Source organism: Chelonoidis abingdonii, chromosome 11, assembly GCF_003597395.2.
Source record: "Chelonoidis abingdonii isolate Lonesome George chromosome 11, CheloAbing_2.0, whole genome shotgun sequence".
NCBI classification, from domain to species: Eukaryota; Metazoa; Chordata; order Testudines; family Testudinidae; genus Chelonoidis; species Chelonoidis abingdonii.
The window spans coordinates 61,918,807-61,945,371 of NC_133779.1; the positions used below are offsets into that span (position 1 = coordinate 61,918,807).

General features: G+C 59.2%; 1 protein-coding gene and 1 long non-coding RNA gene across 10 annotated transcripts in view; both read right to left on the minus strand.

Moving 5' to 3' along the window:
- The window catches only part of LOC116822242 (guanylate-binding protein 1-like), a 78,819-nt gene that overhangs the window by 39,108 nt on the left and 13,146 nt on the right, over positions 1-26,565 (minus strand). For 4 of the 9 annotated variants that reach the window (XM_075071217.1, XM_075071222.1, XM_075071226.1 and 1 more), the window contains 2 exons: positions 23,879-24,012; positions 22,591-22,700 (listed from right to left, as the gene is read on the minus strand). In XM_075071217.1, coding sequence (XP_074927318.1) covers positions 22,591-22,700; positions 23,879-24,012 — 244 coding nt within the window. Of the gene's footprint in view, positions 1-250; positions 764-909; positions 1,104-2,375; positions 2,479-2,909; positions 3,123-3,268; positions 3,550-4,664; positions 4,908-5,264; positions 5,507-5,823; positions 5,934-7,384; positions 7,519-7,763; positions 7,966-16,405; positions 18,799-19,209; positions 19,404-19,869; positions 19,973-20,430; positions 20,644-20,916; positions 21,198-21,766; positions 22,001-22,160; positions 22,364-22,590; positions 22,701-23,878; positions 24,013-26,565 lie in introns of those variants that run through there. The other 5 variants (XM_075071219.1, XM_075071218.1, XM_075071225.1 and 2 more) reach the window with 4 other exon arrangements.
- Positions 8,249-9,272, minus strand: LOC116822244 (uncharacterized). The gene is made up of 3 exons (XR_012656749.1): positions 9,082-9,272; positions 8,680-8,835; positions 8,249-8,325 (listed from the first exon to the last, which is right to left on the minus strand). It is a non-coding gene; the product is annotated as an uncharacterized LOC116822244 (long non-coding RNA).

Below are 26,565 nucleotides of genomic sequence, written 5' to 3' on the forward strand. Positions count from 1 at the left end.
GTGTGAGCTTCTTGCCCTGAACAAGTCTGCTCCAAGGGAGAGGAGGCTCCCCAAAGTCCTGACTGGCTTAGTGGGGAGCAGTTCCAGAGCATTGCCCGGGGACTCCGTGACACCGTGCAAGCCTATCCGCTAAATCTGAAACGGCACATACATCTCCCAGCCCCGCTTCAGTCCACGGCCTGTGTTCAAACCTTTGTAAGGGCTGTTTAAAGGGGGATGTGGGTTTCTGTACAAACGGCAGCAGTTCCTGTTTTTCTCTAAGAATATCTTTAGATTGTGTTTTCTTAAACATTTTTCCCAGAAATTGTGAGCAACAACCAATCACAACACAAAACCGAATTGACAAATATCAATCACTATAACCCCCTGACTCCTGGAAGAGCAATTTCACTATTGTAATAATATCCAAACCTAAACTCCTATTTCCTTCAGAGTTGATGTGGTTAATCAACTGAAAGTTTTTCATCTTTTTCCCACAGTGCCAGGCTCACTAAAGCTGGCGGGGTGCACACCGGTTTTTATAATAATCAGGGATACTATGCTTGCTCCTCTAACGCATTCTCCACCAAAAATGCTCCGCTGATAAAAATACACAGGATCTACATGAAACAGCAGATGATAAATGGATGATAAATGAACTATTTGGCTATAAGATGGAGCAGGAGCCCTGGGGCTGGCTCATCTCCTTCCTCAGGTTCCGCATCTCCTGCTGCAACTGTGCCGCCTCCTCCTGGAACCCCTCGCGCAGCAGCCGCTCCTGCTCCTGGGGGACAGAGCCGAGGGTTAGTGCCGCCAACACAGAGCAGTGGGGATGTGGGGTAGGGAGCAGAGATGGGAGAGAACCCAGGAGTCCTGGCTCCTTGCTCCAGGCAGCTCAGTACCAGCTCCCCAGGAGCCTGGGGCAGGTACCTGCAGTTTCAGGGCCAGCGCTTTCTCCTGCTCGGCCAGCAGCTGCCTCCTGTCCTGCTCCATCTTGGCCGTCAGCTGCTGGACATGTTCCTGGTGGCTGCGTTCCTGGTCCTGCAGCAGCTGCTCTGTCCTGGCCTGCATCTCCTGGCTTAGCTGGGCGTCCCGCTCAGCCGCCTCGGCCCGCGCCCGCTCCACTGGGGGGTGAGGGGGGCACATGGTCAGGGCCAGGGATTCGGGGTGCAGAGCCCTGGCCCGGGTCACTGGGTCATTGGCACCCAGGAGCAGGGCCGGTGTAACCACTAGGGCGCCAAGATTGGGGGGTGCCAAAAAGCGGTGTCCGGCGTCACAGGAGTCAGCTGAGTGGGGCAGGGTGGAGAGCGAGGCCTCCACAACAAACCCGCCCCCACAGCGAGGGGCGCAGTGCAGGACGATCAGTGGGAGCCTGCGGCAGAGCAAGGAGGAGACAGGCAGCCGGGCGCGATGACCAGAGCGGCTGAGGGACAGAGCCGTTGGGGGAGGCAGGACGTGGTCCTGAGCTCAGGTGAGCTTCGCCCTCCAACGCGCCGCGCCTGGAGCAAGGGACAGTGAAACTAAACCCCACAGCGCGACGGAGGGGAAAGGGCTGGTGCAGGTACCGCTTCCAAACACCGACCCCTCCCCGGTGGCCCTGTGCCAATGCAGGGAGCCGGCTCTGATCCCCAGGGAGAGCCTCCCCTGCTCCCGGGAGAGCCCGGCTCTGCCCTCCTTGCCCCTGGGTCCCCCCCCGGTGGGCGAAGTACTCGGAGCCTGGGAACGTTTAAAGACCCTGCGAGCTGGGGGCGTTCTCAGCCTCCTCCTTGCTCATTGGTTCCCCCGGGCCAGAAGCGACCGTTGGGATCATCTCCTCTCACCCGCTTGTGTTAATTCTAACGAACAATCCCACATAATGCAGGATTCATTTCTGAACGTTTATAATTCGTGATGCTCCAGGAGGAGGGGAGGGAGTGGGGGAGGGGGCGCAAGTTTCGCCTAGGGCCCAAAATATCCTTGCACCGGCCCTGCCCAGGAATCACCAGATCTATGGAGCCAGAGCCCTGGCCCTGGGGTCACCACGTCCATGGGGCACTGGATCTATGGGCACTGGGGTCACCAGGCTTGGGGTCACTGTCTTCATGGAGCACTTGATGTATGGGGCCCTGGGATCACAGCATCTATGGGACCCTGTGATAACTGTATCTATGGGGCCCTGGGGTCCTCATGGCTGTGAGGCCACAGAGACCCTACTCTGAGGCACCGGATCTATGGGGCTGCAGAGCACTGGTATCTGTGGGGTCCAGGAGTCACAGGATCTATTGAGTCGGGAGGGCCAGGGGTCACTGGCTCTATGGGGTCATGGCATTCAGGGGGGTGAATCTGTGGCCAAGAAACCCCCCAGATCCATAGGGCTGTGGGGGTCACAGGACTATAAACCCCAGCTCTGGAGTCACCTTCAATCTCCCTCTGTCTGTCCGTGAGGCTCTGGTCCGTCTGCAGAACGGCCTGGGCCACCGTCTCCTTGGACTTCAGAAACTGCTGCAGCACCTCGGCCGCCTGGGGGCACCGGGAGAAAGGGGGTAAGCTGGGGCCCTCAGCCCCTCCTGCCTCCCCCCTTGCCCCCACACACACACGGACAGATCGAGGGGCCCACAGCCCCTCCCACCTGAACCTGCCCCAGCCCCATATACCGAGGGGGCCCCAGACCAGTGGGAGCCTCTGCGCTGCCCTCTCATCCTGTCAGGCCAGGACGAGCCCAGACCAAAAGCCCACAGCAGGATCCAGCGACATCATCGGTACCTCTCACCCCAGGGCACCCGCAGGCTGTGTGTGCAGCTCAGAGCCACGGCCAGAGACAGAACCCAGGAGTCCTGGCTCCCAGCCCTCCTGCTCTAACCCACCAGACTCTGCTGACCCCCGCCCGAGCCAGGGAGAGAACCCAGGAGTCCTGGCTCCCAGCCCCAGTTAATGCTATTCAGCCAATTCACCATGATCCCTTTCCCTGGCACCCGCTGGTATTTCTCCACCATCTCCCGCTGGTCGTCCAGGAGGCGCTGGTAGCCCCCGGGCACTGAGTAGCTCCCCTCGCAGACCCGCTTCTCCAGCTCCTGTGACAGCTCCCTCAGCACGGCCGTGCACTGGTCCGACGACGCCTGCTCGTTCCGGCAGCAGAGCTCAGCGCACTTGGAGTCCAGCTTGTCCTGCGGAGAGAGGGGACATCGGAGCCAGCGGCGCTGGAGGAGAAAGTTCCTGTGCCCCATTCCCTGCCCCAGAGAGCCAGCCAGTTCCCTGCCCTAGGACCAGCACCCCCAACATGGGAAAGGCCTCGTGCCCCATTCCCTGGTACCTTCAGCTGCCTTTGGTATTGCTGCTCCTCGTCCTTGAAGGCGCGCGCCATGAACGCCCGCAGCGCCTCCCGCTCGCACTGGGCGTGCAGCTCCAGCAGCTCCTGCACACTCTCCGTGGGCAGCGCCACCCGCCGCCCCAGCTGCTCCTCGTAGGCAGCCATGGCCTCCCCCACCGCCGCCGAGTTCTCGATCTGCGCCAGGGCCAGCACCGCGCTCTCCATGCAGGGCACCGCCCCGCTGCGGATGGCATCCACGTAGGTCACCGCCAGGTTCCCCAGCACTGCCAGAGGGGGGCAGGGTCAGCACCAGGTTCCCCAGTGCGGCCGGTGGGACAGAATCAGCGCCAGAGGGGCCAGCGCAGCTGGAGGGGGGCAGGATCAGCGCCGGGGGGCTCAGCGCAGCCGGAGGGACAGAATCAGCGCCAGGGGGCCCAGAGCAGCCGGAGGGGGGCAGGGTCAACACCAGGTTCCCCAGTGCAGCCGGAGGGGGGCAGGGTCAGCACCAGAGGGGCCCAGAGCAGCTGGAGGGGGCCAGGGTCAGCGCCAGGGGCCCAGCACAGCCGGAGGGACAGAATCAGCGCCAAAGGGGCCAGCGCGGCCGGAGGAGGGCAGGGGGCCCAGCACGGCCAGAGAGGGGCAGGGTCAGCGCCGGGGGGCAGGGTCAGCACCAGGGGGCCCAGCGTGGCCAGAGGGACAGAATCAGCGCCAGAGGGGCCAGTGTGGCCGGAGGAGGGCAGGGGGCTCAGCACGGCCAGAGAGGGGCAGGGTCAGCACCGGGGGGCAGGGTCAGCGCCAGGGGGCCCAGCGCGGCCGGAGGGGGCAGGGTCAGCGCCAGGGGGCCCAGTGTGGGGGGTAGGGTCAGCATCCCCCACCCAGCCCCTCCCACACATTCCAAGACCCCTGCTGCTCCCCTGGACCTGCCCCTCCCCATGTGCCCCAGTCCACAGATCCCAGCCAGAAATGCGCCCCCTCCCCGTCCCCCTGAGCAATTGGTGCCTTGTCTCTCGTTGGGATGTGCCTGGCTTCACCCCCTCAGCTGCAGGACCCTGCTCTGCCTTTCTCTGCAGCCCAGTGGCCCTGTGGGACCCAGGCATCCCTCCCTGCCAGCCAGGCCTCTCCCCATCATCTTCCCTGGGACCCGCTAACTGGACCTGCTCTGTCTGGCTCTGCACGCCCTGTTCTCCCCCATGGGTCATTTCCATTCCTCTACTCCAACCCTCGATGATTTTCCAGCGCCTCTTCTAACCGCGCACCCCAGAACTGGGTGCAGGCTCCTGCATCGCTCTCACTAGCGCTGGCCATATGGGACCCTGTCCCAGCTCGGTTTGTCCCGCCCAGCACCCCATGAGTCCCATTTGCCCCAGTGTCCCCCAGCACAAGGGCTACCGACACTCACTGGCCCCGGTCACCACGTGGCCACCCAGGAGGGTCTTGGTCTTCGACGTCTCCCAGACATGGTGGCAGAACTGGGCCACCTGCTCCTGGAACTCAGAGTCCAGCTCATCCTCCCACAGCTCCTCCAGCCGGAGCAGGCACTTCCTGCTGGCTGGCTGGACGAAGACGAAGCATTTCCGGGCCGGGAAGAACTGGCGGATGCACTTTCGGGGCAAGTTGTAGGGCTGGTCCTGCTTGCTGCTGCCTGGCAAGAGTAGGGAGCCGGGCAGAGCCTTAGCCAAGATATGGCTGCTTCTCGGGGGCAGCGTACGACTGATGAACAGATTCCCATGGGAGGAAGAGACCCTGCTATCTGGGGCGGGAGGGAGGGATTGAGGGGGGCCGGGGAACCGTCCCAGCTGGAATGTGGCCAGGACAGTGAAAGTCCCAATTCCCAGGAACTGGTACACCCACGAGGTGTCGACGGCCTGAGTTTGTGTCTTGAGCAAAAGTCACCCCCCCAGCAGCACAGCCCTGGGGCCAGCCCTGACAGCCAGGGGAGAGTGCCCACCCCGTCCCCTTAGCTCTGCCCTGGAGCACTGGGCCAGCACCGCTCCCCTACCTGGCTTTAGTTTCAGGGCGTTCTCCAGGTACTCGTCCTCGGTGATCTCCCGCCCGTCCAGCTGCAGCTGCAGCACGAAATCCCGCACGGCCCAGACGAAGGCCGGGAAGAACCGCACAAACTCGGCTGAATCCTCCCCCTCCTGCCGGCCTCCCTCGCCTGCCACCTTCACCTTCATGTCCCCTTGGCTGCCCTCAGCCGCCGGCTTCACCTTGATACGCTCCGTCAGCTCCGTCACGTAGCTGGGGGCCAGCTAAGGAGGAGGAGATGTGGTGCCCCCCGCAGTGAGGTCCCGTTCCCTCAGAGGCCCCCCAACCCCCCTGCGATAGGGCTCGGAAGGGACGGCTGGTAGGGGAGGATATTCCATCACAACACCCGGTGCCCTGCAAGGGAAGGAGCGACTCTGACAGCTGGTGGCAGTAGTGGGTTGTTACTCCCCTACATGGGGCAGCCACTAGAGGGCGCCGTGGTGCACACCCTGCTCTGTGGGTCCCGATTTCGCTGGGGGTGAAGCGTTTGGATGGAGATGGGGCCCCCCTGGGTCTGCAGGGCAGGATACTGCAGCTGGTCCATGGCCTGCTGGTTGATGGTGCCCATGCTGTTATAGACCAGGGTGCTGCTGAGCAGCACGGCCAGCGCGAAGATCCACGTGTCGTTCTTCGTGTTGCCCTGGAATGACACCCACCGTCACCATCCTGAGTGCGTCCCAGTGGCAGAGCTCACAGCCTATCACAGAGCACGGCGGGATCGCCTGCCCCATGACACAGATGAGGAAACTGAGGCATGGGGGAGGGTGACCAGTGGAACAGCCCCCAGTTCTCTGGAGTCCCAGTCCAGGCCACATTGAATTCCCATTCTCCAACCCAGCAGAGTCACTGTTTGGGGTTGGCATATTTCCCTCCCCCAACGTGTTAAATCCCCAGCTCCCGGAGGCACGGGAGGGGGCGGGAGCTCCCATTGCTCCCCTCTTACTGAAGAAAGTTCCTAAGCCACACGGCTGCATTTAACCTTTGGGAAGGCGACACCTTCCTGCCCCCCGGGCTCTAGCTGCAGCAGCCCCCACTGAGGGCCGGCACTTCCATTTAGGCGACCTGGGCGGTTGCCTAGGACACCAGGCTGGGGGTTTGCAGCTGCTCTCGTGCATTTTTCAGGTTCCATCCTCTTTTATCCCCAGTGGCCGCTACGCCGGCTCTTCCCTCTCCGTATGGCAGGGCAAAGCCAATCTAAGGCCAAGGCTGCGGGATCCTTCTCAAAGGATCTATTTTATCAGCCGTGTCTGAGCCCCTCTCCAGAGCGAATGTGTTTATCATCACACTCCTTCTGGCAGGCGGGTGGAGAAACTGAGTCCAAGCTCACACCGGGGGTCTGTGGAGCAGGGATTTGATCCTGGCTCTCTGGAATGCCAGCCCTGCCCTCCATCCCTACAGCGGGTCGGGAAATTGTCACTGAAGAACATTCCAATTTTTGATACCAAAACCACCGACAAAACGGCGACAGTTAAGGTGAATTTCCTCACTTGAAAAATTATTGGGAATAAAAGTTTCTGAATTGTGGAAACGGCCCAACTGGGTTTTTCAAGGAAAACGACGTCTTGTTGCCAATGTTTTGGTAAATTTGTACCAAGTTCAAAAGAAAAAAAAAGAGGAAAATCAAAATGAAACGTTTGAAAATGATCCACGTTTTTTGCGTGACCCAGACCAGGGCACGTTTCCGATTTTCGAGCCCTGGCACTTCCCTCCCTTTTGACTTGTCATCGCCAATTCAGGACAGGAAACATTTTAAATGTCTCAACAGCTCTTCCTGGGCGGGAGAAGTGTTTCCAGCCCCACCCCGGCCTTCCTTCCCAGCCCCGCCATGGCATCCCCAGCCTCCGGACATTGGCACTGCCCCCTGAGAGGGCGCTGGCTCCTCCTCAGATGCTGCCCCCATCTCGAGCCGGGGGTTTGCTAGGAGTGTCTGTGCGCAGAAGGGCAGGGAGCTCCTTAAATACCCCAGCCCCTTTCCCAGCATGCCTTGCCCTGAACTACATGTCCCAGCAGCCCCTGCATGCCAAAGGGTGTTCCATCCTGCTCTGCAAATTGGCTGATTCTCATACGCTGCCCCCCCAACCCCCCACTCACCTTCTCCACGTCGCCCAGCCCCTCGGTGTCCAGCAGCACCAGGGTGTGGTTGGCCCGGCAGGGGTGGGGGTGGGGCAGGCACCACATCCAGATGCCCTTGGTGTGCGACTGGATGGTGGAGCCCAGCGAGAACCCTGGGGAGAGAGGGGCGGAGCTGGGACAGATGCAGAGCGAGGGGACCCAGGAGTCCTGGTTCCCAGCCCCTCTCCCCTGCTCTAACCACTAGGCCCCACTCCCCTCCCAGCGCCAGGGACAGAACCCAGGAGTCCTGGCTCCCAGCCCCTCTCCCCCGCTCTAACCACTACAGCCCACTCCCCTGCCAGAGCTGGGGAGAGAACCCAGGAGTCCTGGCGCCCGGGGCCGGGCTCACATCTCTCACCTGTTCTCTTGCTGGCCAGTCGGTTCATGAGGTAGGACTTGCCGGTGCGGTACAGCCCGGCGATGGCCACCACCACCACGGGCTGGGAGATCTCCGCCAGCACCCGCAGCGCCTCCTGCTGCACCCGCAGCTCCCCCGCTGGGCTGTTCTCGATCAGACAGATGGGGACCGGCATGGAGATCTCCATCGCGCTGGGGGGGCGGCCTGCGGGACACAGAGCGGGGGGGTGAGACATGGGGGAGAGTGAGACACAGAGCCAGGCTCCCCCAAACTGCGGGAGACCCTTCCGCCCACCCACATGCAGCGTACGGACCCCAGCGTCACCCGCAGCAGCTCACCCTGGGGCAGACAAGCCTTGGCGCTCCTGGACAGGCAGGATGGTCCAGTGGTTAAAGCGCAAGCCTGGGAGCTGGGGTCACATCCAAGCTCCTCCACGGACTCCCCGACACTTGGGCCAGGTTTTGGAAGGTGTTTCGTCATTGCTGCACTCACCAGGTTGGATCTGACTCTCCTCCAGGACCTTCCCTGCCTCTCCTCTAGCTTCTGTTCCACCAGCCTCGCTCTGCAAGATGATGACGGAGTCTGGCCCCCTGCATGCCATGAAAAGGATCTTCAGCCACGAATCACAGCACTGCGGCTAAAGCCTTCTCTGCACAGAAGGGCTGCACTGGAAAACCCTGCTGGTGGGGACGTGGCTTCTCCCAGCCAACGAGTTCTTGTACCCGGACAGCCTGAAACGTTTGCTGCTAGAGCCGTGTCCATACTGGGAATTTGGCTGGCACAGATCTGTCAGAAGGGGGGCGATTCCCCCCACACCCCACACACTCTGAACTGAGGTACCACCAGGAAACCTTTTCAGGGTGAACTCGTCCCAGTAACGTCCTGGGGCACGGTGGGACAAAGGCAGAGGATTTACCTTCTTTAGCTGTCCGGTGTTTCTCTCCGACGTAGGGGGATGTCCTGTGACAAATACCTGTGACCAATCTACCTGGGGTGTCAGGTGATCAGGCTGAGGCCGCAGAATCTCTCGGTGAGGAGATGAAGGAGCACGCCAAGTGACTGAATTTTAAAGCTTTATTCTTAAAATAATAAAATAACAGCAGTGAGTGTTGGGACTACGCCCACGCAGGGCCGGCTCCATGCGTGCTTGGGGCGACATGCCGCCGGGGGCGCTCTGCCGGTTGCCGGGAGGGGTCAGGCGGCTCCGGTGGACCTCCCGCAGGAGGCAGCGAAATGGCTAGAGCCGGCCCTGCTCCCACATCACTCAAAGGAAGCAAGAAAGCATTAGTACCCAGCCCTAACCCACTTTCAAACTCACACAAACACGACCCGAGGCTGGCCAAGAGGGGGAGGGCACTGGTCGTCCAGGGTCCGCTGTGATCTCCAACTTGCTTTGGCTCTCAGGAGGGTTTTAAGCTCTGGGTTCTTCTGGGGGGCGTTTTGTTCAGGGACCTGTTCCTGGTGCTCTTTGTACCAGCCCAAACCGGCTCTCTGTGGCCTCCTCAGCTTCCCAAATCCACTGGCTCCAGGGACACCCTTCCTCGCCATTTCGCTTGTTTTTGCAGTCTTTGCAGTCCTGCTCAGCATAGTTCTCCTTTTCCCCTGGCTGGCTGGGGTTAGGTAAGATGTGAATGCAGCTGCAGACGTCTCGCCGTGACCTTGGACCGGGGGCCAGCGTCTTATCTTCAGAGCTCGCTGAAGCGTCAAGTTAACCCCTTCTCTGCTCTCTTCCTTCCTCCTCCTTTGGCCTCCAGCAACCTGCAAAGGAATCTTCCACTCCACACTCACACCTTTGACCCTCCCCCAAAATGGCTTGCAATCATGTTAGCAACATACAGTGCTGATCTGCTTCCCCAGGGGACCCCCTGAGGGAGGGAGTCCTGGGGCCTGTGACAGTCCCACGCTTTGCCACTTTCCTTCTCTGCTGCTTTCAGTCTCTTGGGTTGACGTGAAAAGCAGGCCAGGAAGCATCTTATATAGGGGGTGAGCTTAGGGGTGGGGTTGAAAACTTGGTCAGTGTCCAGCCCAATCCTCTGATTGGTTCTCTGTCTTGCCCAGGCGGCAGCTACCTGCCTCTAATCTGCAACAGTTGAACTTCCTTCTCGGGGGATCCCCAGCCACCTGCCCCCCACACCACATCATGCCAAGCTCCCCCACCCCCATCCCTGCTGCCCCCTCCCCCAGGCAGAGTAGAGGGGCGCTGCAGAGCGAGCTGAGGGGGCAGGAGGCCATGCTGCAGAAAGGCTTCGCGGAGAAAGGCTGAGAGAGGACGAGATCTCAAGGCTCCAGCGGGAGATCAGCTCCACCAGCAAGAGAGACTTTCTGTCAAGCATTTTCAGCAGCATCGGGGAGGGGCTGAGATCCAGGCACCAGTGGGGGAAGGGGATGAGCAACTTGAGTAAAACCCAGAAATGAAAGTAGCTGAGCCCCTGTGGGGTTCCCCTGGCTGGAAGTCCCACAAACGCTGCTTCTCTGCACAATCGAAAGTTTCTTCTGACTAATTCCTGTGATCTGCCACATCCCACAGTTACTAACACAGGACCCGGCGTTGTCTCAAAAATGAAATCACAGGATGCCTGGGTTCTGTCCCCTGCTCTGGGAGGGGAGCAGGGTCTAGTGGTCAGAACAGGTTGGCTGGAGCCAGGATGCCTTGGTTCTCTCCCCAGCTTGGGGAGGGGTGTCTAGTGGTTAGTGCAGGGGGGCTGGGAGCCAGGACTCCTGGGTTCTCTCCCCAGCTCTGGGAGGGAAGGAGGGGCTGGAGCAGGAGGGGCTGGGAGCCAGGATGCCTTGGTTCTCTCCCCAGCTTGGGGAGGGGTGTCTAGTGGTTAGTGCAGGGGGGCTGGGAGCCAGGACTCCTGGGTTCTCTCCCCAGCTCTGGGAGGGAAGGAGGGGCTGGAGCAGGAGGGGCTGGGAGCCAGGATGCCTTGGTTCTCTCCCCATCTCCTGCACTGTAATTATTGGTAACTCTGTGCTGTGCACATCACTGTTCCATGCCTCAGTTTCCCCTCTGTGAAATGGGGACCTTCCCTCTGGGAGGACAAAGTAGTGTTTGTTAGGCGCTGAGCAGATGGTGCTATCTACACGCACAGTGGTAAAACAGGGATCTCCAGCAACTGGCTCTGATTTCCCTGCATGCCCCTAAGGCCGAGTAAATGCAGCCCCCCCCCCCCCGCTGGTGCTGTAATGGGGCCTCCGGGTGTCTAGGACAAGGCAGCTATAGGGATGCCACCATTGGACCCTTCTCCCCACTGTGTAAGAACAGAGCTAATTTAGACTGTTGCTTGCTACACAGGCACCTAAGCACTAGTCCTGCTATGGGACAGTGTCTGTGATGCACAGGACTTCCCAGGATGTGTGAGCGGTGCGGATCCCCCACTAACAGCTGAAATCCCTGAGTGCTGTGATAAGTGGGGGGCCCTGAAGACGTCTCATTAGGGCTGGTGGAGCTGCGCAGCCAGTGGGATGGCTGGCAGAGAGGTGTGGCAATCAGGCGAGTGAGTGCCCGGGCTGTGGTGTGTGCAGGGTGTCTCCTTGTCCACCCCGTGACATTGCAGTCTATATGATTTTATAAAATTATGCTAATGAGTGTGAATATTATGTAATTGGATTCTGCTCCGTGCAAAAGTCTTCTTGTAGGGTATCATTACAAAGCTTATAATCTACTGAGTGTGGTCGTCCTGTTTGTATAAATGTACCACTCTTGGATCTGAAACTAGAAATATGAACTACAACTCTGAGGACCTATTGTAACTATGCAAAGTGTGGGCCATTAATGGCGGTTTGGAATCTTGATGGCTCCCGTCAACCAGGACAATTGTCTCCAGAAGGGTGTTTTGCCTGTATGTGTGTGTGCTGGCAAGTGGGCAATGAAGTCTTGCAGTGTCATGTGATCATGTCACCTGAACTGGAATCCATCTTTAACCTGATGCTTTTCCATTGGGGGGGGGCGGCCAGAGGAGACAAAGTTTCCTGCTCGTGCAAAAGAGAATCTAAAGGGGTGAAACAAAACAAAGGGGAGGAGCCGTCATGAGGAATCCGCTGGCTACCACCTGAGCTGGAACAGGGCTGTACCAGGGAATGATTGTGCCAGGCCTGGAAGGGGTCCAGTCTGAGGAAAAAACTTACTGACAGCATCTCTGAGGGTGGCATTATCTGTATTTCCATTTGATTAACATGGATTTGCTGTGTTTATTTTATTTGCTTGATGATTTACTTTCTTCTGTCTCTTACTACTTGGAACCACTCAATCCTACTTTCTGTATTGAATACGTAAGCGAGTCCAGGATGAGCTCGTAACTTTGACATCTGGTGGTGAATTATGGGGGTGTGGGAAGAATCTCAGGGAGTATGGAAAGGATACCAGGTATTTGCTCAGCACACTCACCCCATCTAGCATAGCCCACGCAGCCTGGGATGTTATTTTACAGCTTCTGGGATCCCCAATTTCTTTTTATTGGGGCAGAAGGAAAAAAAAAGTGCTGTCACCCTAATTATGGAATGAGGAACTATGAGACTGCTTTACGACAGAAATGACTCAACGAATTAAGTGCACTTGCTGAGAAAGGGACAATGGGTTCCAAAACCAGTGAATTGAGAAGAGGTTGGGGACTAGTGTGCTGTTACCTGATGGCATGGGCCCCTTTTAGGGCCTTGGAACACCAATTGCAATCCTCCTCTCTCCACTGTTAAAGAGTAGAGCTAATTTTGATTCCATTAGGAGTCCATCTAGAGACTGCTGAGCTGAATCCATGTTGGGCCAATGGTGCACCAGCACCAGGGCTCCCCTACTAAGAGCTGAAATCACTAAAAGAGCTGAGCTGAGATCACTGAGTGCTGTGTTAGCTAGTGGAGGAGCCTGAAGACCTATCGCTAAGCAGCTGGCAGAGCAGTTTGCAGCATGTTGGAGCAGCCCATGGAACAGTGAGCGGAGTTGAGCGGTTTGCAGGGGAGCTGGAGTGACTCACGGGTTGGCTGGAGGAGCAGCACAGCTGGTGTAGTGGAGTTGGTTGTGGTGAAGGCTGCAGCAGAACTCCACAGAGAGGCAGGGCAGTTGGCCCTGGCCCATGTAAGGTGCCCTACACCCTGTGTGGGCTTCCCCTCTCCCCATTTCCACCCAAGGTGGTGGGGAGTAAAACTCTGCAGATAAACTTTTGAACTCTGGGGTGGCACTGACCAGAGACTTTCAGGTTGTTGGACTTTGGGGTGATTTGATTTAAGACCCTAAGGGGGAAAGGACATTGCCAAACGTACTTGGAGGTGGGCTTTTGCTTATGGTTTGTGTTATAACCCTGTTTGTGGTATTTCTCCAGTGTGATGGCAACTCAGAGGGGCAGAAGAGTTACAAATAAAATCACTTTTTACTTATTAATTAACCCAGAGTACGGATTAATACTGGGGAGGGGGGGAACAGCTGTGCATCTCTCTCTGTCAGTGTTATAGAGGGCAAACAATTTATTCTGTATAAGCTTTATACTGGGTAAAACGGATTTATTTGGATTTGGACCCCAGAGAGATGTTCAGCCCAGTGGATGGTGTTGAGACAAGGGCTATGACCTGTTCAAACAGGCTTTGCTGCTGAAGGTTGAACTGACCCCGAGGCAAACAGGAAATGATTCCGGGGTGTACGCAAGACCCCAGGTGTCACTTACAAAGAGGTCACCAAACTGCTGGGGAAATATCTCCACAAGTGGGGGAATGGTACAGGGGCCACCACCGCAGAGGATGTGTATAACCTGGTGGGGTTGGAGCAGCTGGATGACATCTGCCCTCCAGACCTTAAGATGTGGCGAGTGGACTGGAAGCCCAAGGATCTGCGCAGTGCAGGGGCACTGGCAGATGAGTTTGTGGACAGTAGATTGAGGGCAGGAGGGAGACCCACATCGGGGGCTCAGAACGGGAGTCATCCCAAGACCTCTCCAAGGTGGGACTCCAGGAAGTCCAGCTCAGGGATGGCCGGGAATGCCGGGGAGGGCTGACCTTGTGGGACTTGAGGGACCTGAAATGTAATTACTGTGGCCAAAAGGGGCACAAGGTGGCCCAGTGCCTGAAGATAAAGGACATGGCGGCCAAGCAGAACCCACGGGGTGTTAACTGGGTGGAAGCCCACCGAGAAGGGGCACTGCCGGGCCAGGGGGCTGCAGTTGAGAGGGCTGTGCCAGGGGGAGGGGACCACCAGGCCAGGCCAGCAGGGGAAGGTAGGGCCCCAGGTCCAGAGCAGCCGTACTCCCCCATTTTGAGGCTGAATGGAGCAGGGTCACTTAGCCAGGGGCCTGAGGAAGTTCAGGGCCCTGCCCCGTGACAAAGCATCGGCTATAGCATTGGCCTTCCCCTCACATGGACCACCTCCATGTCATACCCTGGAGGAGCAGGCTCCATCTCAGCAGCTTGGCATTAGGCCCTTTCATTTGGTGCAGCCAAGTCAGAGCCAAATGGTCAGTGCACACGGTGAAGTGCTGCCCACCTCTGCACCTCAGTCTGTGCCCGTCCAGCCATACAGGGACCTGCCGCGGCCCTGCTCCCAGCTCCGTGGGATTCACTGCGGCAGGAGGGCGCCACAGCGAGTCCTTGTGGCGCGTCCAAGACACCACAGCCAACACCACGGCCGCCCAGCAGTGTTTTCATCCGGAGCCGGGCAGCGCTTCCCCTCAGCTCAGCTTCCCGCAAGTTCTGCCGGCTCTGGGCAGGGCGCGGGGCAGACTGCGCGCAGGGCGACCCAGCCACGGAGCCGAGCTAGGGGAACCTGCCCGCCACACTTCAGAGCCCTAAGCGGGAGGGAACCGCTGCTTCTCGCCTGCCCACTGAGCTCGCCTCGCCGGCTGCACTAAGGCTCGCCTGGGGCCAGCATGCCCGGGTGTTGAGATGTGCGATTGCTCCAGTCCTGAGGATGGCGGCCGCTGCCCTGATCCACGGCCTCCCACGCACCATTCTTGATGCTGGGACCCACGTGAATTTACCGGCTGGAAAATGGGCCAAACCCAACCCTTCCCCTTTCTCACCGGGCCTCCGGCTGCCGGCCGCCTTCCGACAGGAGCTTCCAGTGGCTCAGTTCCATCCCCGGTAGATTTGGTTCAAGGAAGAGAGGAATGAAAGTTGCGCTGCCCCCGCCCCCCAATTCCTCTGGGGCAGCTGGCACAGGAGGTGAATGCAGATCGCCTGGGGGGGGTGGATCCCCACCCCTGCAGTCTGACAAGCAGCGGCCTCATCCCAGGAAAGGCTTTGCTGGGGACAGGACGGGGGCTTTGTCACTCCAGCCTCTAAAAGCCCCATTCTAGCTCGACCACCAGCTATGGGCTGGGAGCAGACCCCAGATGTACCCAGGAGTCATCCCGCCGCTGCCCCCACTCCAGGGCACTTTGGCCCTGAGCTCTCAGGCACCCAGAGGCCCCTTTACAGCACCGGCAGGGTGGAGTCCTGGGAGCAGGTGCATTTACATGGTCATGTTAGCCAAATGGGCTCGTTCTCCCCGGAGCTAGTCAATTACTCCAAGGAGGCACAGAGAACAAGACTGAGTTTTATACAGACCTTTATTATACGATCAGCTGAGCGGGTGTCCTCCCCAACTAATGCCAGAGGAGTGACACCCCGAGACATAATAGTTATCACATATATATACCATTATTTACGTCATATCAGACCACACTGACACAGCATGTTTTCCAGGGGTTTGCAGACGTGGGGTACATAGGTCTATTTGCCTGTTGATACACTCTAAACATTCCACGTTGTTCTCCTTGACCAAAGTACTTAGCAATGTTTGGTATTGGTTATGAAAGCAGGTCACTATTTCACAAGAACAGCAAAGCCTTAATCATTTTATCTATCAGTCATAGGGGCACAATGGAGAGTCGGAGCCATTTGCTGCAGATCCCCATGTTAACATCATGTGCGTCGGTAGCACCATCCGCTCAGCACCTGATGAACAATGGTTTTGTCCTCACAGCCCCGAGAGGCGGGAGGAAACTGAGGCACTGGACTGTGACGTGACTAGCCCAAAGTCACACAGGATGACAGTACAGGAGATGGGGATAGAGTCCAGGCATCCTGGACCCCACTCCCCTCCCCGAGCCCACGCTGTCCTGGGCTGATGTGGGGAGGGGGGCCTCGTGGACCAGGAAGTCATTGAAGGGAGAAATCACCTGAGGTCACCACCCCCCGACCCAGCCTACAACCCCCCAGGCCTCAGGAGTCGGGGGTGGGGCATAACTCTGCAAAGCCGCCTCCCCAGCCCATCTTCTGCCTTCCCCGGAGCCAGGAGGTCCCATCAGCTCTGTGTCCTTGGAGAACCGGGGCACTGTATCCCACCTGTCTGACTCACAAAAGACCCACCGCCCCCAGTCTCTGCTTGAACCAAAACCCATCAGAGAAAGGCCTTGCAGAGAGCAGTGATGGGGGGTGGGAGACACACCTAGACCCCAGGACAAGGGGGACAGGATAAAGGAAACACCCTGAGTGTCATTTGCATCGAAGATGGGACAAGGAGGCATCTCCATGAGCTACAGACTAGAGAACAGAGACTACAAGGCAGGAACACACTGAACTCTGGGACCAGAACAGCAGGGAAGCAGTGCATGATGGGGCATCTCTGCTCCAGATGTCAATGAACCCGCCTGCACGCCCCCCAGCTCAGCAGTTATCAGACCAAGTCTAGTCATAAATCCTTAATTGGGATCCAAAATACTGAAGCTGCCTAATTGCACTGTGAGCTCCCTAGAAGGAACATTGCCCATGGCCAGGAATGAGCAGCTCCCACGTCCAGACTGAACAAAACAACTCTGGTATCTCCACTGTTCACCCATAAAGAAACCGAGTGTCTCCCTTCAACCAGTGTCCCTTCCCTACAAAAACCCTGACCCAGGCTCCAGGAAGTGCTCTGATGCCTGGACCCAAACTCTGCATCAGTTCCATGGGGACTTCATCTTCTCCCGACCGATCGTGCTGGGGGCTCGGCCTGGCTCAGCTACCACGATCACTGGGACCCCCGATCGATTCCAGCTTCACGGAGTGGTGAGAACCCAGCTCTCGCTCGCTAGGTGTAGCCTTCTGGCCCTGACTCGTAGGAACAGTGACAGTTTTCTAAACGTGACTTTTATCATCAAATGTAAGTTAGAGTTAATATTAGCACGGTTGCTTTGCTTGGCTCTCTTCATTACCTGGCATAAATAACTCTCAAGATTAAGCTGGTTGCTTCTCTCTCTCTCTCCCGAGCTTGTGGGTGTTTTTTGGTTTCCTCCTCAGACCTAAGCTAAAGATCCCTGCAGCGCCCAAAACTCCTGTGGGGTTTGTTCATCAACGGGGTTACTGCCAGAACTGTTAATGGGAACGTGGGGCCAGGGATGTGCTGAACCTGGGCCATATAAGGGGTCAGCTTGGGAGTGCTGATGTCGCCTCAGAGAGGATTACGAGATGGAGATGAGAGAGAGAGAGAGAGAGGAGAGAGGAGAGAGAGAGAGTGTGTGTGGTGTGTGTGTGTGTGGTGTGTTGGTGTGTGTGTGTGTGTGTGTGTGTGTGTGTGTGTGTGTGTGTGTGTGTGTGTGTGTGTGTCTCTCTCTCTCTCTCTCTCTCTCTCTCTCTGTCTCTGTTATAGGGCCCCCTGGGGGGGGGCAAATGGGGCAATTTGCCCCACCCCCACGAGAATATAGTATCTATAGTATTGCAACTTTTTCTCATGGAAAGGCCCCAAAATTGCGTTTGCCCCAGCCCCAGAATCCTCTGGGCAGCCCTGCTCTGTCTGTCTGTTCTGGGCTGGCGGACGCAGCCTGGGGAACCAAGGTCCGGCAGGACAGCTCCACTGGGGGGACTTGCAGCAGGGAGCAGCCCAGCTCCGTATGAGACACACGTGACACAGGCAGCACATTGATAGAATTACAGAAATCCCTCCCAGAAGAGTAACCCGAATAAATTGAGCTACCCCAAAGTAACGAGCAAATCTGATAATAGAGCAGATACCCTCCAATGACACGCTGCCACACACCCAGGGCCAGGTTTAACAAGACCTACAATAACACAGCCTGACAGTAGCACAGCAGGGTTACAAGAGACCTCACAATACACACCTGGGCACACGGCGGGCAGGGTTACAAGAGACCTACCAATAACACACCCAGGGCATTCACCAGTAGCAGCAGCAGCAGATTTCATACGACAGGCCCTACCAACTTCAAGCTGTGAAACCATGTCCCGATCATGCAACAGCCCTGATCTCCCCTGTGCTACTGGAACGTCCAGCTGGGGCTCCCGCTGCAAATCGCATTGGCTGGGTGGGACAGGACTTCTCCTTCCCCTGCATGGCACTCTCGGGGAGATCAGACCACCTCCAGGTGCCCCTGGCTTGGGACCCCCATGCTTACAACATTGTGAAATTTCAGATGTAAACAGGTAAAAATGTGAAACTGAATCATTTTAACAAGCCTTGGCGTGATGTCAAAATGGCCTTGAATTTGGTAGGCCGCATATCCTAAGAGATCCCCCACAGTAACACTCCCAGGGCACGCAGCAGGGCAGGTTATAGGACGACCCCAACTAACACGCACTGCATGCGGCATCAGCAGGGTTACAAGAGACCCCACAGAGTAACACTCCAGGGCAAGCAGCAGGTGCAGTGTTTATGAGAGACCCTACAATAACACAGCACTGCATGCAGCACCAGCAGGGTTACAAGAGACCCCACAGTAACACTCCAGAGCAAGCAGCAGGTGCAGTGTTTATGAGAGACCCTACAATAACACACCAGTGTGTACAGCTTTCCAGTATCAAATCTCAGTAAACAACAAGCATCACTCAGTGCGAAGTCAGAAGCCCTCCACCCGCAAACGGACCACAACCCTAGTGGTTGGCTCTGCCCAGCACCCCCACGTCTCAGGCTGGTGGGAGGGGAACCAGCCCAGCCCTGCTCCCCAAGTCCTCTGGGTCTCTGTTCTCAGCAGATGATGCAGCGGGAGCGCCGGGGCTGGCTCCTCTCCTTCCTCAGGTTCTGCAACTGCTGCTCCAACTGCGCCACCTCCCCCCGGAACCCCTCGCGCAGCAGCCGCTCCTGCTCCTGGGGGACAGAGCCGAGCGTTAGTGCCGCCAACACAGAGCTGTGGGGCTCTGGAGCCGGGGGCCAGGGGTACTGACTCCCACCTCCCCTCCCCGATCTAACCACCAGACCCCACCCCACCCCCTCCCAGAGCCAGGAGACAACCCAGGAGTGCTGGCTCCCAGCCCCCCCTGCTCTAACCCACCAGACTCTGCTGACCCCCACCCAAGCCAGTGAGAGAACCCAGGAGTCTTGGCTTCCAGCCCCCGTTAATGCTATTCAGCCAATTCACCATGAACCCTTTCTCTGCCACCAGCTGGTATTTTTCTAACCAGTAGATCCCATTCAGCTCCCAGAGCTGGGGATAGAACCAGGGGGCTCCCACCCCCCTGCTCCAGGCAGCCCAGCTCCCCAGGCACCCGGGGCAGGTACCTGCAGTTTCAGGGCCAGCGCTCTCTCCTGCTCGGCCAGCAGCTGCCTCCTGTCCTGCTCCATCTTGGCCGTCAGCTGCTGGACATGCTCCTGGTGGCTGCGCTCCTGGTCCTGCAGCAGCTGCTCTGTCCTGGCCTGCATCTCCTGGCTCAGCTGGGCCTCCTGCTCAGCTGCCTCGGCCCGCGCCCGCTCCACTGGGGGGTGAGGGGGGCACATGGTCAGGGCCAGGGATTCGGGGTGCAGAGCCTTGGCTCGGGGTCACTGGGTCATCGGCGCCCAGGAGTCACCAGATCTATGGACCCCTGGCCTTGGGATCACCGTGTCCATGGGGCACTGGATGTATGGGGCCCTGGGATCACTGGATCTATGGTGCTGGGGTCACCAGATCTATGGGTCACCGGGCCTGGGAGGCCACAGAGACCCTACCTTGAGGCACTGGATCTATGGGACTGCAGAGCCTTGGCATCTGTGGGGTCCAGGAGTCCCAGGATCTATGGAGCCATGAAAGCCAGGGATCACTGGGTGTATGGGGCCATGAGGGCCAGGGGTCACTGGGTCTATGGGGCCACAGCGTTCGGGGGGTGAGTCTGTGGCCAAGAGATCCCCAGATCCATAGGGCTGTGGGGGTCATAGGACTATAAGTCCCAGCTCTGGAGTCACCTTCAATCTCCCTCTGTCTGTCCGTGAGGCTCTGGTCCGTCTGCAGAACGGCCTGGGCCACCATCTCCTTGGACTTCAGAAACTGCTGCAGCATCTCGGCCGCCTGGGGGCACCAGGAGAAAGGGGGTGAGCTGGGGCCCTCAGCCCCTCCCACTTGCCCCCCTGCACCTGTCCCCTGCACAGCCCCTCCCGCCTGCCCCCCTGCACCTGCCTCCCCACACATTGAGGGGCCCACAGACCCTCCCCCCTGCACCTGCCTCCCCCCACACCTAGGGGGCCCCAGACCAGCCAGTGACTCCGTGCTGCCCTCATTCCGTCAGCCAAGGATGAACCTGGATCACAAACCCACAGCGGGATCCAGCGACGCCATTGGTACCTCCCACCCCAGAGCACCCGCAGGCTGTGTGTGCAGCTCAGAGCCACGGCCAGAGACAGAACCCAGGAGTCCTGGCTCCCAGCTCCCCTGCTCTAACCACCAGCCCCCACTTCGCTCCCAGAGCCAGGGAGAAAACCCAAGAGTCCTGGCTCCCAGCCCCAATTAATGCTGTTTAGCCATTTCACCATGATCCCTTTCTCTGGCACCAGCTGGTATTTCTCCACCATCTCCCGCTGGTCGTCCAGGAGGCGCTGGTAGCCCCCGGGCACTGAGTAGCTCCCCTTGCAGACCCGCTCCTCCAGCTCCTGCGACAGCTCCAAGAGCGCGGCCGTGCACCGGTCCGACGACACCTGCTCGTTCTGGCAGCAGAGCTCAGCACGCTTGGAGTCCAGCCTGTCCTGTGGAGAGAGGGGACATTGGAGCCGGTGCGCCCCGGAGGAGAAAGTTCCTGTGTCCCATTCCCTGCCCCAGAGAGTCAGCCAGTTCCCTGCCCTGGGGCCAGCTCCCCTGGAGGCCCCATGCCCCACTCCACAGACCCAGCCAGTCCCCTCCCCGGGACCAGATCGGAACCAGCGCCCCCTGGAGCGGAAATGCCCCATGCCTTATTCCCCTGTGGGTCACTGCAGGCTGGGGCAGGAGGGGCTGCGCTCCGATTGCAGGGTCCCTGGTACCTTCAGCTGCCGCTGGTATTGCTGCTCCTCGTCCTTGAAGGCGCGCGCCATGAACGCCCGCAGCGCCTCCCGCTCGCACTGGGCGTGCAGCTCCAGCAGCTCCTGCACACTCTCCGTGGGCAGCGCCACCCGCCGCCCCAGCTGCTCCTCGTAGGCAGCCATGGCCTCCCCCACCGCCGCCGAGTTCTCGATCTGCGCCAGGGCCAGCACCGCGCTCTCCATGCAGGGCACCGCCCCGCTGCGGATGGCATCCACGTAGGTCACCGCCAGGTTCCCCAGCACTGCCGGAGGGGGGCAGGGTCAGCACCAGGTTCCCCAGTGTGGCCGGAGGGACAGAATCAGCACCAGAGGGGCCACCACAGCCGGAGTGGGGCAGGGGGCCCCGCACGGCCAGAGGGGGGCAGGGTCAGTGCCAGGGAGCCCAGTGCAGCCGGAGGGGGGCAGACCCAGCGCTGGGGGGCCCAGCGCAGCTGGAGGTGGGCAGGGGCAGCCTCCTTCCACCCAGCCCCTCCCCCAGCCTGCCCATACTGGCCCTGAACCCCAGCCCTGGCCAGCAGTCCCAGCCTGACCTGACCCCACAGCACATACACGGACCCTGGGACGTGCCCCCACCTCTCCTCCTGCACTGGGATCCCCTGTCCCCAGCCCCACTCAGAACGTGCCCCACTCCCTATCCCCTGCCCCTGTGACACACCCCAATCCCCACCCCCCAGCGACTCCTCCCAATCCCCATCCTCCCAGCCTCCCAGGATGCACCCCAATCCGCATCCCCTGCCCCAAGGACACACCCATCCCCCAAGGGCTATGCCCCGATCCTCCTCCCGAGGGCTGTGCCCCGATCTCCACTCACAGGTGCCCGTCACCACGTGGCCGCCCGGAAGGGTTTTGGTGCCCGCGTGCTGGTGGATGTGGCTGCAGAAGCGCTGCGCCTGCTCCAGGAAGTCAGGGCTCAGCGCTGCCTCGGGAAGCTCATCCAGGCGGGCCAGGTCGCGGCGCGGGGCTGGGCGGTCGAACACGAAGCACTTGCGGGAAGGGAAGTACTGGCGCAGGTACTTCTTGGGCAGATCCAGCTTCTTGGGTTGGCCTGGGAGAGACCCTCAGGGTCACAGCCAGCCTGGTACCCCCAGCCCCGCCCTGCTGCCCCCTCAGACCCACAGCCCATCTACCCTAGTATCTCACCCCCTCCCTGCCTCCCAGATCAGCCCCCCGGCCCACCTAGCCCGGTCCCCACCCACAGCTGGCACCTTGTCTGCGTTTCAGGGCGTTCTCCAGGTACTCGTCCTCGGTGATCTCCCGCCCATCCAGCTGCAGCTGCAGCGTGAAATCCCGCACGGCCCACACGAAGGCCGGGAAGAACCGCACGAACTCGGCCGAATCTTCCCCCTCCTGCCGGCCGCCCTCGCCTGCCGCCTTCACCTTGATGCTCTCCGTCAGCTCCGTCACATAGCTGGGGGCCGGCTAAGGAACTGGAGATGAAGCCCCCTCTGCCAGGCTGTCCCTGAGCCCAGCGCCCACTGCCCCAGGAACGGCACCCAACAGTGGCACTGCTACTGGCACCCACCCCAAAGCCCAGCTCCCAAGAGGGTGTGACAGGTGCTACCCAGTTATGGGAGGGGAATCCCAGCTGCTCCCACCTCCCAGACTCCTGGGTCCCTCCCAGCAGGGGCAGGATACTGCAGCTGCTCCAGGGCGTGCTGGTCGATGGTGCCCAGGCTGTTGTAGACCAAGGTGCCACTGAGCAGCACGGCCAGCGCGAAGATCCATGTGTCGTTCTTGGTGTCGCCCTGCAGAGAGGGTAGGGGGAAAATCGCAGTGTTGGACCCCACTGCAGAGGGGCGGGGCAGGGTGGATATTGGGCAGGGAGCTGGTGCTCCCCCTGCAGACCACAGGTGGAAGCACAGCCCATCAGACCCCACTGCAGAGAAGCAGGGTTGTGGGGTGTGACAAAGTGGGGGATTTTCTTATTTTCTTAGTGTTTTGCATGAACACCGTGTGTGCCTCAGTTTCCCTGGGGCTGCACGTGTAACAAGGGACGGGAGGGGGTTTGTTATTGCAGGGGGCCAGGTGTGACCTCCCCCAGCAGCCGGGACCTCGGACACTGGTCAGGAGATTGGGGACTCAGCGACTGGCGATGGGGAGGCCCGGCCCAGCCCGGGGGCAGCTGGTTCTGGGCTGAGGAGAGAGGGGCCCGGGGACCTGACCAGCCAGATCCAGCCAGGGGGGAACAACAGACGGCAGAGAGGGGCTCAGCAGCCTGTCAACCTAGGACTGAAGACAATGGGCGGAGGAGGGGCTGGTGAGGGAGGGGATTTAGGGGGCTCGGTTGGAAGGAGGGGGCTGGGCAGGGGACAAGGAGCAGCCGGACCCATGGGGCCAGGACAGACCCAGTTGACCTGGCCGAGGGCCCTTAGACCTCCTGGGCTGCGTCCAGACGCTCAATAAACCTCCTCTGTGACGCTGGCAGAGTCACTGCAGCTAGAGATCGGGGGTGTTGCTCCCTCTAAGGGTGGGGGTCCCAGGGGCCCAGATCGAGGGGACTCCCCGAGGGGCCCCAGGCTGCTGGGGGTTCAGGGGTGCGGTCCCAGGGGGCAGCAAGGCCAGAGGGCCTAACCCCAGAGAGACAGTGAACCCCTGAGAAGGGCTGCCACACTGGGGGGTTCCTCCCAGGGGCATACGGAGCCAAAGAGCCGGGGGACTGGGAGTCTGTGACAGGGCGATACGGGGCAGAGAGCTGGAACTTCCCCTGTAGGTCAGGGGTGGGGAGCATGGCCCACCAGGCCCCACTGCAGAGGGATGGGGTGGGGGCATATGGGGCAGGGGAGACTGACCTATGCTGATCCCTGGGCCACCCACCTCCAAGCCCAGAGCCCTTCCCACATCCAGAGGGTTCTTGATCCCCCTAGGTCTCCCTGGATCCCCAGAGCTGAAACCCAGCCCTGCTCTCCCATCACCCCCCACTCACCTTCTCCACGTCGCCCAGCCCCTCGGTGTCCAGCAGCACCAGGGTGTGGCCGGCCCGGCAGGGGTGGGGGTGGGGCAGGCACCACATCCAGATGCCCTTGGTGTGCGACTGGATGGTGGAGCCCAGCGAGAACCCTGGGGAGAGAGGGGCGGAGCTGGGACAGATGCAGAGCGAGGGGACCCAGGAGTCCTGGTTCCCAGCCCCTCTCCCCTGCTCTAACCACTAGGCCCCACTCCCCTCCCAGCGCCAGGGAGAGAACCCAGGAGTCCTGGCTCCTACACCCCCCGCTCTGAGCACCCCTTTCTCCTCCCAGAGCTGGGGGTAGAGAGGGGCCAGTGGAACGACTGGCTAGCGCTGACCTGTCACCTCTGTCAACCCTTCCCCACTACCCTGAATCACCCCACGGATAAGGCCCTTGTCTGCAGCCATTAGCTGAGAAGCAGAAAGTCACGTCCTCACATTCCATCAGGCTGGTGAGAAGGAGACCCCGTCCTAATGCCTTCCCACTATCGCCAGACACAGAAACTGAGCTTAAGTTGGTTACAGAAAACGTAGTTTGGTAAATCGTGTCTGGCAAGAAACCACTTATCAGTAGCTCGGGTGTGAAATCCTCATTTTCTTCATTGTTTTATCTCTATGGTCCCCACTTCCCTACGGTTTGGCTGTACAGTCTGTGCCTGGTTCTTTGCTTGGTTCTCTCTGCTGTAGAATTAATTTGGCTGGGTGTGAACTCATGAAGGAAAGACCAGAAAGGAGAAGAACTCACCCACAGACACAGCCTAAGATCAAAGCTGCCAAGAATTCTCTGCACGCCCAGAATCCCTACGAGACTGACCTTGCCTGGCCAACAGGGACGTCCGCTTGCCTGACCGGGCCGGGTGAGCAGAGCATTGTCTGCTCAGCATGTGTGTCTGCTCGGTAATGGTTCATAAATAGAGGTTAAGGATTTTACTGTGTAAGGCTCTTTCTTGGCAGATCGTTCACCCTGAAGCAACAGGAGGGAAAGGAAACAAAGCAAAGGGACCGGGATGGGTGGGGGTTAGCTTGCTAAATGGGTAGAGGAATGGGGTCCATGCCCATGGGGACAAGATTCCTCCCAGGGGAGGGATGTCCTTGAGTCTGCCTGGAAGCGGTTTGAAGCATTCTGTGAGTGCAGGAAACCCAAGCCAAAGGCGGCGGACATCAAAGCTGGGTGGGCACTGTGCAAAGCTGCCAGGAATGTCTCTAACTTGGGAGCGCTCCAGGAAAGGCGAGGAGAATTTGCCTCAATATAAGGCATCTGGGTGGGCCAGTGCAGCTTCCCCATTACACAATGTAACGGCTCAAAACAGAAGAGTGTGAGCAACTGAAACTGAAAGTAGAAAACCAGAATGGGGAGGGAATCTACACGGCAGCTGGAGCTGGGGGATGCTCAGGCAGCCGTCAGAACAGTGTTACAGGGAAATACGGATCCGGCCAGACAGGCAGTGACCACACAGTCTGCAGGCAGCCAACACAGAACCTGGGAATTGTGTGGGGAGCCCAGAGGGGCCCAGGGGAGGCGTGAGTGTGGGCCCGGGGGATACAGACACCTGGGAGGACACTTGGAATGGAGACAGTTGGGTGGATTCTGGAGAGAAGGATCCTGGATGCTCATCTGCCCCCGATGCTTCCCCTGAGGGCCCCATGCCCCTGCAGAAAGGGACTGGCAGGATTTGAAATTAAAAGCAGAACTCAATCCTGTGGTTCCAGTTACCACAAGGGCGGTAACAAGAACAGACCTTGACCCAAATGATGCACAATGACGAAGGAAAACAAGGCAAAACATTACAGAGATTCCTGGTTTTACCCCAGAGCAGGTACAGGCGGCTGCGCAATTACTGGGACTCCTAGAAAGGGACATATGTCTGGACGGGATGGGGAAGGTGTTGGCATGAACCGGGCGGAGGCCGGCAGACTATGAGGTTCTAGTGCTTCTGCCTGGGCAGCAAGAGGCAGTGCTGAGGGGAGGCTAGGTGCGAATGGTGCTCTTGCCACTGGATGGGACTGGGTGAAGGGATGGGGGCCCAACAACCGGGGAGATTGTCCCATGTCACAGAACAGGGCCCTGTGACCCCCCAAAATTGTAGGTGTAAGCAGAGTCAGCATGAGCGCTACCCTGTCATCTGGTGGTGAATTGTAGGGAGTGTGGAAAGAATTTCAAGGATTTCAAAGAGTGTGGAAAAATTTGCATCGGCATCCACCCCCCACTTACCATAAGCCCACAGCAGACTGGGATGGTTATTTTAACAGCTCTGGGATCCCCAATTTCTTTGTTATTGGGGCAGGAGGAAAAAAAAGTTTGTCATCCTCATTGTGTGAATGGGGAGCTGTGGGACTGCTTTGTGGCAGAGATGACTTAACCTCAGTTGGGCGGTGTCACGAAGTCACCGGGCGATGCTCTGGAACTGCTCCCCACCAAGCCAGTCAGGAATTTGGGGAGCCTCCTCTCCCTTGGAGCAGACTTGCTCAGGGCAAGAAGCTCACACGGCTTCACCTCCTGGGTCTCTCCTTGGAAATTAGCACTCCTCTGCCCTCTGTGCGCTTCCACAGCGAGCCCGCCCCAATGGGGTCCTGGGAAGCCACAGGGTCCTGCACCCCCACTTTTGCGTTCAGACGTGACTCTCAGCACAGCAAAACAGAGGTTTATTCGATGGACCAGGAACAGC